The 10,695-nt window shown below is 34.1% G+C and overlaps 1 protein-coding gene across 3 annotated transcripts; it reads right to left on the bottom strand.

The window, feature by feature from the left end:
- Positions 1 to 297: 297 nt before the first annotated feature.
- On the bottom strand, positions 298 to 6,062 carry LOC104112693 (sugar transporter ERD6-like 5). Of its 3 annotated transcripts, none has more exons than XR_001972574.3 (18): positions 5,847 to 6,062; positions 4,081 to 4,143; positions 3,830 to 3,919; positions 3,679 to 3,738; positions 3,521 to 3,586; positions 3,376 to 3,441; positions 3,224 to 3,299; positions 3,075 to 3,139; positions 2,802 to 2,894; positions 2,596 to 2,676; positions 2,422 to 2,506; positions 2,288 to 2,331; positions 2,152 to 2,214; positions 2,005 to 2,064; positions 1,879 to 1,936; positions 1,110 to 1,169; positions 907 to 1,021; positions 298 to 576 (listed from the first exon to the last, which is right to left on the bottom strand). XR_001972574.3 is itself a non-coding variant. In XM_009622687.4 (18 exons), exons 1-18 carry the CDS (start codon positions 5,988 to 5,990, stop codon positions 446 to 448), a joined length of 1,413 nt encoding a protein of 470 aa, XP_009620982.1. In that variant the 5' UTR covers positions 5,991 to 6,058; the 3' UTR covers positions 298 to 445. The 3 variants fall into 3 exon arrangements, 2 of the variants coding, with proteins under 2 accessions (XP_009620982.1, XP_070037172.1); XM_009622687.4 differs by having other exon boundaries at positions 1,879 to 1,929; positions 5,847 to 6,058; XM_070181071.1 differs by lacking the exon at positions 5,847 to 6,062 and having other exon boundaries at positions 1,879 to 1,929; positions 4,037 to 4,137.
- Positions 6,063 to 10,695: the final 4,633 nt, after the last annotated feature.

Genomic DNA, 10,695 nt, shown 5'->3' on the forward strand with positions numbered 1-10,695 from the left:
CCATGAATGCTATTTTCAGGGTCAAAACGTTGGTTCGCTGATTATGAGTCCTATATAAAATTTGAGATATGTTATTTCTTAAAATCAATCCACAAACCTACTTTTTCGTTTCAAGATCTTGATCATGATCTGTTGATTTTTTATTAACTCGAAGAATCATATCATATCCTCCTATCTAAAACTGATATATCACATCAACTCAATACTTAAATTCTTATTAAAAAAGCACTCGTAGTCGATTAATATTTTTATGTTGCTGAGAAGTTCATTTGTTAGGGTAGCTTGTGCTCAAACTAATTAATGCACTAAACCAAGATATATTTTTCTATGATGTTTTGAAGCACTATATTTATTACTATATCTCTAATACTTGTGAACAAATTCCTAGGATTTAAGAAACAAAGAAATATACTAAGACATTAATGTATCGCATAGAACATACAATTCATGGCTGGTTATGATAGTAATTCATCGACAATTGTATTTCTTCCAAGGTGCGGCCTTTGGTCTCCGGAACCAGTTTCGCGACAAACATAATGGTCAAACCACATACTGCTGAAAATATGAAGAATGTTCCTGAAACACCAACAAAACAAAAGATAAATTCAGCAAAAAAGAAAAAAACATGTCTCTATTATGCAATCGCTCTCTCTTTATAACCGAGAAATCCATGAGGACCAATTGGTGTGCAGTTAGAAACTCAGTAACAATGGATCCGACCCTCTTATCATTTTCCACTTAGATAACAACCGTTTAGTTCGCAGCAGCATTCGAATTTCGAACTCATGCCATATATCTAAACCAAAGCCTTAGAGGCGGTTCTTTATGCAACCTTTAATTTCTTTTCACTTTCTGTTTTCGTCTGAGGGAGTCGGAGGAAGTGGATATTGATAGACAAGACCGTACCTTCAGAGCTCCATAGCATAAGAAAGTTGAACGAATATGAGACGATCCAAGAACCGAACCAGTTGACTACTGTCACTAGGCTTCCAGCTAAACCTTTGACATTAATTGGGAATATCTGAGATACAAACAGTTGGCTTAAATTGTGTTTGATTTGTGCAATACCAACATTTATAATTAATGAGGTAACTTTTAGAGCAACAAACCTCTGACATAATCACCCACGGTATACCTCCCATGCCTAATGAGAAAGATCCAGTGAAGACCTGACATTAGTTTTCAAACAGATTTGATTCAGAAAATCCTCTCTTTAACTTCCTCTATATATGGATCAAAGTAAACCTTGAAAAGCACAATCTTGAAGATGTAGAACTAAAATCAAATGGAGAGTTGTCATAAAAGACCTATAATCTCTAAGAATCAATAATTAGCCAATAATAGAGCTGAATGGAAGCAAATTAAAGGATCCATATCGACGATACTAACTAGTTGGAACACTATGACTTTGTCTGGTTAGAGACCTCCCTGTCACCATATTTAGGGATAAACATAAAATTTAAAGAACTCCTAATTATTATCCAGTATTCAGATAAAATAAGCCTGAATAATGCAGAGTTGACATAGAGGTTCATATGCCTGGCCACAATATGTTAGGATTGAGGCGAAGTTGACTTATTTTGATTTAAAATAATATAATTAAGATATACGTATAGCACCAAGTAGTTTTTCAACATATGCAAATGATGTTATGTAAAGAAGGATCCAGTGCGATCACATAAGTTAATGAAATAGCATTACTTGCTAGTTTATTTCATAGTCAACCTCAACTACTTTGCAATTTGAGGCATAGTTGATTGAATGATTTGGAATAACGAAGATATTAAAAAATGCAGAGAATAGTTTTCTGGCAGATACAAATAGTGTTACATAAAGAAGTATCGAAGGTGATTGCATGAAAGGATGAAATTGCATTACCAGTATACCAACAAGTGCCAAAAAGGGGCTAGACTTCCAAAGTTGAAGATCCTGTGAACTACATTTTATCAGGAAATGATCAGACACAGAAAAAGAACTGAAAGATAAGAATTTTAAACGCAAAACCTGTAATAAGAATGACAATCCCACAAGGAAACAGCCCAAGCATGTGCCTGCTGCAGATACCTGAAGAAAACCTTAAATAAGTGAAAGCTATTCATCATAGAGAAATATATACAGAACCAATAAAAAGAGTTCTAATAAAATATTTACCAACAGCAATGGACGCCTTCCTGATTTATCCATCAAGAGAACTCCTAAAACTTGCATTGGGATCTGCAGATTGCCCAAAATACTCAACTCTGATAAAGCGGACTAATAATTGATTTAGCGCGTTAAGATAATTAACCTGTACAACCACCATTGCAATTGATCCAATCCGACCGGAAAAACCTGATATATTTTGTATTAACATAATCAAATTTATTAATTTTTTTATTAATAAGAAACTAATGAAACGCTAAGTATAGGAACATTACATACCAGCTGACTCAAAAATAGAACTTGCATAATATGCAATAGCATTGACCCCTCCAAATTGTTGCAATACCATTAAGCCCACTCCAACCTGAATCGATAGGTAAGGATAACATTTTTATTGATCAGAGAAGATAAAAGATCAATTGTTCAGTAAGAGAAAAATAAAGGTTGCCATACAATAAGAGAATGTGCATATTTCTTTTGGAATAAATCAATCATCTTAGCCTCGGAGAGTTTTTGAATGGTTTCTGTATAATCCTGCAAGTCAAGATAGGATACAAATTATTATTTATCTTTCCAGTCATACACAATATTGTAAAGGAAGTTAAAATAAAATAAATAAATATATATATGTTTTTACTCATGGCAAGTCCGGAACTTACTTTTATTTCAGTAGCTTCTTTGGATATATTGGCATCCTTCCCTCTAAGGCGCTGGAGAGAAGCTTCACATTCTTTCCACTTGCCAGCCTTAGCCTGTTGACAAAAACATAGGCAACTAGATTTATAATAATTGAATTAGTCCTATTTAAGATAGATTAACTTCATTTGCTTGTAAATGAAATGCAACTTCTATCACAGAGAAACTGCAAGCTCATTTCTGAATACATCAGAATCTATATTTGAAAATACTTGGACTAGGTTTTATAATCTTACCAGCCATCTAGGAGACTCTGGTATGAAAAATAGACCCGACAGCTGTATTATACATGGAATAGTTCCTGAAATTATGTCATATTTCGGATAAAAAATATATGTTTGAAGCAAAAGGCTTTTAAAGGGAAAAGGAAAGAAAAACAATTTACCAATCAGAGCAAGTAGGCGCCAGTTGATGATTACTCCAATTACATACATAAGTGATACTCCACAGCATATCATTAGCTGAAACATCAGAACTCAGAAGCATCCAAGCTCAGTTGCCAGAAATCGAAAATGAAAACTAAAATTGATGGATTACCTGATTAACTGTTGTGAATGCGCCTCGGAGATTCTTAGGTGTTATTTCCGCTATATACACAGGAACCTATATGTAGAAAACAACAGCTGAGTCTTTTACAATATAAGATATGTCAATTTATTCTATAAACACACAACGTATTTACCACGTATGAAATAATGCCAACTCCATACCCCATCAACAACCTCCCAATATCAAGCCATAAAGCATTCTGTTGACAATCAAAACAATAGAAAAGTAAAGATAATTTAGAGGAGGAAATGACAACATCAAGGTGGAAATATATAAGGATAAGATGAATACCCTTCCAAAAATGATTGCAAGCCACCCTACAAGACAAAACATCTCGGAGAAGCCCATTGCCTGCATAATTACACAAAACAAAGGATTGTAAATGAAAGGTTGATGTCCTGTTTAAATTTTTAATATGCTCAGATTTTTAACCAACACTTACACCTCTCCGGGCAAAGAGATCTGCTAGTTTTCCACTCATTACAGCACCTATCATTGCTCCAATTGTCCATATTGAACCAAATACAGAGTACTGGAATGGTAACGATTTAAAAAATTAGATTAAAGATTCTCGCAGGAGAGAGTACAACAAATCTTATGGCCTTATCAAATTCTTTACTCCATGTGAAATGAATACTTCTTTACTGACTTGAATCACGAGGACAATTGGTTTTCGATAATGTTTGGACTGACCTCTGCCACTGAGAGACCTAGCTCCTCTATTATCCCAGTCTGAGCAGGTGAAGAAAATCCCACCTGCATTGGAACGAAACATTAGTTTAGTTTTGGATAAAACCTGGTTATATGAAACGACCAATAAGTCATAAGGACTCCACTTCTTATGTTACATACAGAGTTATTATATCACATAGAAATATATTCATCATGAACATATGAGATAGATCTGGTACATCATCAGTCTAGACCACAAAGTTGAAAATTTTATCTACATATTTTGAAATTTAGTTCGAATGGCTCTACACAAGGACTATGCCCTTTGGGGCACCTTTGATTAGCGAGACTTGAGGTTTTGGGGAAAGGTGCACGAAAACTCAAATTAATTAGAAATGCTATCCCTTATCATCTAGGCAACTTGGAAGAATTTACTTGGTGCATTTCTTTAGGAGCATAAACTTGAACTCACTAGGCAAGTGTACAAATGGGGTAAAAGAATTTGTTATGTCTATACTTAACCATCTAATATACTTAGCATCTGTTTACAACAAATCCGACACATTTGTGGCCTTTGGTGCCGTATCTTTTTTCTGATAATTCATTTTCTATGACTCTTTCCAGTTGTCAACATTCTGCCTTTAAAAAGTAGGCCTACTCCCGAGCATTCTCAAACAACACTATTGGTCACAGAGACTTACCAAGTTGTGCGAATCATAATGGTTATGCCCCTCTAGTAAACATTATATGTCTTCGTATTTTGTTTTTTAATTTTTTTTGTTAAAGCTTTAATATGTTGTTGATCATCATCCAAGTTTAGTGACGATGACTAGTACTTACATATCAATGAGGATTGAAGGGTTTAATCATCAAGCATGTAGATTTGATCGTGAAATTACGTTGCTTCTTTAAATTTCGACCTTTACATACGAAAAATCAAAAATCTAGACACGTCCATGTATCATGTAGGTAGAGACGGATAGAGCAATATGGGTTCAACAAATCTATTAAGCTTGAATTGTAGATCCACCTCCGCATGTAATCTTGTAACTGAACCCACTAGACACAACATTAACATTTTGTTATATTGTGGAATATTTAAAAAGAAAACTTAAAAACTAGAAAGAAAATTTGTTAAAACCGTACAATTTTTACTTGGATATCTAAATTAATAGTGTCTATTTTTCTAATCGTTGTTATATTACTAATGTCAGTGACTCAACTGGAGGTGCTTGCTAATGTTAGTCCCTCACATCTTCTTAAGTTTTGGCTTTAATGCTGCGATTTGGATGATGATTGGTTGTACTTTTTGTGTCCTAGATCCTTTTTGTTTTTCTGCCCCTAGATTTTGTTCGGGGGTTAATTATGCACCCCTGAAGTGTTTGACTATCACAGCACATGGCTGTGGAGTTTTAAAAGTACAAAAAATTACCTTGATTAAGGTTTCTAGTTTCTCTCATGTCCGTTTTAAAGTAGCCATTCAATTGTATTTTGGCCCTTCTATTATTCAGCAAAGCACATAGAACCTCCATCTTTTTAGTATGTTTCTTTTGGTTCAATTATCGACTATTAAAATCCCCCCCCCCCCCCCCCAACAAACACCATCCAAGCCGGTAGGGGGTATAGCAGCTGCTATGGCACTTCCACAGTACGTTCTACCAAAAAATTGATACTAAAACCAAATCTATATTACCGTTTTCTTCCACTTTTTTAAAGTTAATTGACTTTAATTAATCCAAAGTCCAAACTATAAAGAGAAGCAAAGGTACAACGAAAAATGAACTTACAGCAGAACCAAAAACAAAGGAGCCGGAGACGGCAACCAAGGTGCTGAATACGACGGCGGCTGTGGGCGGTGCCGGAGTATCTTCATGGTTAGAAAGCAAAGGATCAGTTATTGTAAATCCGTCTTCTATTCTTTCCCTATCCATTTAACCTTATAACTGAAGTTGCTCAAGATATGTGTTCATCTTGACAGACACATAGGAAAGATGAAGAAGAAATAACGTTGAATAAGACAAGTTAGTTGTTTATTTTAAAACATCAACATCACGTGCTATCGTCCAAGATTTGCAAAGTCAGCAATAGGCTGCTCTGATGTGCACCTAATCTGCTTTATTCTTATAAATAGGAGTATGAGTTTCGTCACACCATACTCAGAGTCGGATGTAGGATTCGAAAGTTACGGGTGTCACCATGTTATTCATACAATATACATGTCAGTAGCTACAAAAACAAATTAGGAATAATTAGTTGGTTCAGTTAATTTTTGATTAATTTGAATAAGCCTTTTATTCACAAAGCAAATAAGTTCGATTTTAGTTCAAATTTTTAACTCTTAATTTAAACACATTCTAAATAAAAATACAAAAGAAAAATAACATTTCATGAAAGAGCGCCTCCAATATAAATACTTGCTTAAAGAGTACTTTAACTACACTATATTCTTTGTTTGACTAGATTAATTTACTTGTATTATTCTTTGTTTATTTTTCCATCTTAATTGTTGAGTTATATAACAATTATTTTCAAAGAAAAACCTTCAACATTCAACCTAGATATTCAACTCAAAACGACTATCAATCAAGCCATTTAATTTTTTTTTTTAAAACCCAATGGAAGATATTGCTCAAATTATATTCCAATATATAAATTAATATCGTTTCATTAAAAATAAAAAAATTATATTCTAATTAAAATTAATTAAAATTACTTATAGAAAATAATTGTTTATAAAGTAAGGTATAATGATAGAAACAAAATGAGGACTGAAAGTTAAAAAAATGAAGAAGAGAGACTTAGCAAGTAATAAAAGGAGAGAAAGAACCGAAAAAGAAGGAAAAGAGGTGAGGCCCTAGGGTTCAATTGAAAATAAAAGAAATCTTAATAAGTAGAAAAAAGGAAAAATCAAAGAGCTGCTCCGACAGGGAATCGAACTTGCATTCATGAGGCCAAGAAAAGCCTTCAAAGGGAAGGTTGAACCAATGGCACCCGCTTTCACTTTGTGACTTCTGGGTGTCACTCTATCCATTTATACGTTTCTTCACAGAGATATTATGTACATAATAAGAATTTTAGCGAAGCGAGCGGGTGTCGTGGTACCCCTAACTCACAAGGTAGATCCGTCCCTGACCACATTGTATTAAAAAAGATCAAGGTAAAGCAAGAACAAATATTCTCTACATCTCAAAATTTTAACGTGTTTGCTATTTTTTTTTCTATTTGTTTTTTCTTTTCATTTCTTTTCTCCCCTTTTGAGCAAGTAGGTAGGGTCAAATTAGAGTTTAATTTAAAAAGCCACTTCGAACTTCTTAAGAAACTGACATTTTGACCATATAGCATAAAAGTGACGATTTTTTGTTTTTATTTAAAAAAGAAATCTTTGATGCACGTGGTATAAGAGAATGAATATGTCCTATAGTGGTTGTAGATTTCCGGAATATGTCCGTATTTTATATATACTGGTCTCTTTGCGCACCTGTATTAATATCCTTTTTTACAGAATATATACTAACAAAAATAGCTAATGCACACATATTCCAAAATCATTTTGTTTAAATATAATTATAAATATAAATACACCAAAGATAGCATTCTCGCATAATCTTGAGACCTTTCATGAGTAAAGTCATAATAGTGAGACCTTTTATGAGTAAAGTCAATGACATAGCCAATTTTATATTTATTCTTCTAGACATCATACTGTCAATTAAATTTTTGTATATCCTCCTTTTAACATTTGATTGCTCCAATAGACAATATCAGAAGTATCATTTGTTGATCAACTTTATCTTCTCAATATCCATTAATCATTACAAATGTATCTTGGCATAGTTGGCTTCTCAAAAGTTGATTGCCATTTTTTAGAATAGTCAACCCACACTTTTAAATGTCAATATTAAAAATAAAAAGTAGGGAACGATAGTTAAAGTTTGTTGGGAAGAAGAAACCAGAAACCATATCCTAATTCTAACAATCTGTGGAGATTTACTTAGAGATAGAGAAGAAGGGTGAAGAAGAAAGTGAGGAATGTCGTGCATATTATGTGTATGTGATTAGAATATAGGGACATAATTAATGGGTTAGGGGACATAAATTAATGGGATTAGTAAGATGATTATAATATAAGGAGAAATACGTTAGTGGGTTAGTGTGGGAGGAATAAATATATATGTTAAGTGTATAATATATACATGTACAAAGCTCAATGTAAAAAAACACACGGGAGATTGGTTCTTCAAATCAGATTTTTTTCTCTCAATTTCGTACATGGTATCAGAGCAATAAGCTCGATCCAACAGTCCAAATCAATGTACATCAGATTCATCATCATAATCAATAACCTAAAATGTCTGAAACAACCATCACGTATACTGGTGATACGAGCAATGCTGCAAAACTAGTCAGCTATGATGTCAATCACCCTTATCATCTCAACAACTCTGATTCACCTGGAATGACTCTAGTCAACACTATGTTTGATGGAAGAGGATACCCAGGGTGGAGGAGATCTATTCTCCTGTCTTTGTCAGCCAAGAAAAAACTTGATTAATCAATAGAGCATGTCTATCTCCAGATCTGAAATCTCTAGACCATGAACAATGGAGTTGTGTGAATGATATGGTCATCTCTTGGATCCTAAATGCTCTCTCAAAGGATATTGCAGACAGTGTGATATACTACAAAACTGCAAAAGAACTTTGGGACAGCTTGGAGCAGAGATTTGGGAGATCAAATGGAGCCAAGCTTTATCATCTGCAGAAGGAGTTATCAGGTTTAGTACAGGGAAACAATGATATTGCAGCATACTTCATTAAGCTCAAACGACTGTGGGATGAATTAGATGGTTTAAATATTATCATATGTTGCTCATGTGTTTGTGTTTGTGAAGGAAAGGCAAAGTTGACTAAGTCTCTTGAGGATCAGAGATTGATCCAATTCCTAATGGGATTAAATGACATCTATGCACAAGCAAGAGGAAATATCCTCATGATGAACCCTTTGCCTAGCATAGATGTTGCTTATTCACTTCTCTTGCAAGATGAAAATCAAAGAGAAGTTTATGCAAATGCACATTTTAATTCTGATTCAGTATCATTCATGGCAGCTGGAGAGGCCAAGCAGCCTAATGCACAACTTCTAGCTGATTTTGCAACTTTTATGATCACAGGTCAAGGGAAGAATTATCAGAAATTTAGAAGCCAAACACAAAGAGGAGAAGCCATATCACCCAAATATAACAACTCAGGGCAAAAGTTTGTTAAACTTCAGCAAAGGTTTAAAGGGAAAAAGAAGTACAATTCAAATATGTCTTGTACTTATTGTGGAAAAACAAGACATACACAAGAGGATTTCTATAGAATTATTGGATTTCGAGAAGATTTTGAGTTCACCAATCACAAAGGTCATCAGACTCAAATTAAAGGAAATGCAGTCCTAACACATGAGAAACGTGAGAATTCAGCAGGACAAAGTACTGAGCTCAACAACAGTAATTTTGGACAGCAACTCAGTAAGGAACAAATTGCAGAAATGATGCACATGTATAAGCAGGCAAAGTTAGCACATGCAGGAAATACATGAATCAATGCTAATGCAGTTGCTGGTACTATTCTAAAATACTCAGGTTCAGTGTTTACTAGTCTAAAATTAGACACCTGGATCATTGATTCAGATGCCTCAGAGCATATGCGTTTTGATCCTAATTCTTTCATGTTTCTAACTCCACTTCATGTACCTTTGAATATTAGTTTACCTAACTCTTTCAAGGTGATTGTTACGTATATATGGAGTATTTCTATTCTGCCAAGTTATATCCTGAACAATGTGTTACACGTTCCAGATTTCAAATATAACTTATTATCAGTTAATAGGTTTTGTGTTCAGTTCAAGTATGATGTCATATTCACATCTATTGGGTGTGTGTTGCAGGGCCTTTTAATGAAGAGTCCACAAGTTTTTGGTGAAGTTAGAGAGGGACTCTACTTATTGGAACCAAGTAGCCTTAAGTTTAAGGGGTTATTCAGTAGTAATGTACCTTCAATTCCAAAAGAAAGAAATCTCGTTTCAAAGTCTGTTTCTTTTTCCAGTCCAGTTCAAGTTAATGGTACTCCTGATGTTAAACTTTGGCATATAAGATTGGGACACCTTCCATTTTCAGCAATGAAACATTTAGATTTCCTTCATTGTAAGTCAAATTCTAAGTTTATCTGTGATGTTTGTCATAAGGCTAAGCAAACCAAGAATCCTTTTCCTGTTAGTAGCATACAATCCAAGCATATATTTGAACTTATACATGTAGACACATGGGGACCTTATAATTCAAATACTTACAATGGATTTAGATATTTTCTTACTGTAGTAGATGACTATAGCAGAGGAACATGGACATTTTTATTAAGTGCAAAAAGCAATACTTTTCCTATGCTTAAATCTTTTCTGTCTATGGTTGAAAGGCAATTCAATATGAAAGTCAGAATGATAAGATCTGACAATGCATTAGAATTGGAAAAAGGTACACAAGAGGCAGCTTTCCTAGCTTCAGAAGGAATTCTACACCAACTGTCTTGTGTAGCAACCCCTCAACAGAATGGAATTGTCGAAAGGAAGCATAGATACCTCTTAGAGATTGAAAGA

Source organism: Nicotiana tomentosiformis, chromosome 1, assembly GCF_000390325.3.
Source record: "Nicotiana tomentosiformis chromosome 1, ASM39032v3, whole genome shotgun sequence".
In the NCBI taxonomy this organism is placed as follows: Eukaryota; Viridiplantae; Streptophyta; class Magnoliopsida; order Solanales; family Solanaceae; genus Nicotiana; species Nicotiana tomentosiformis.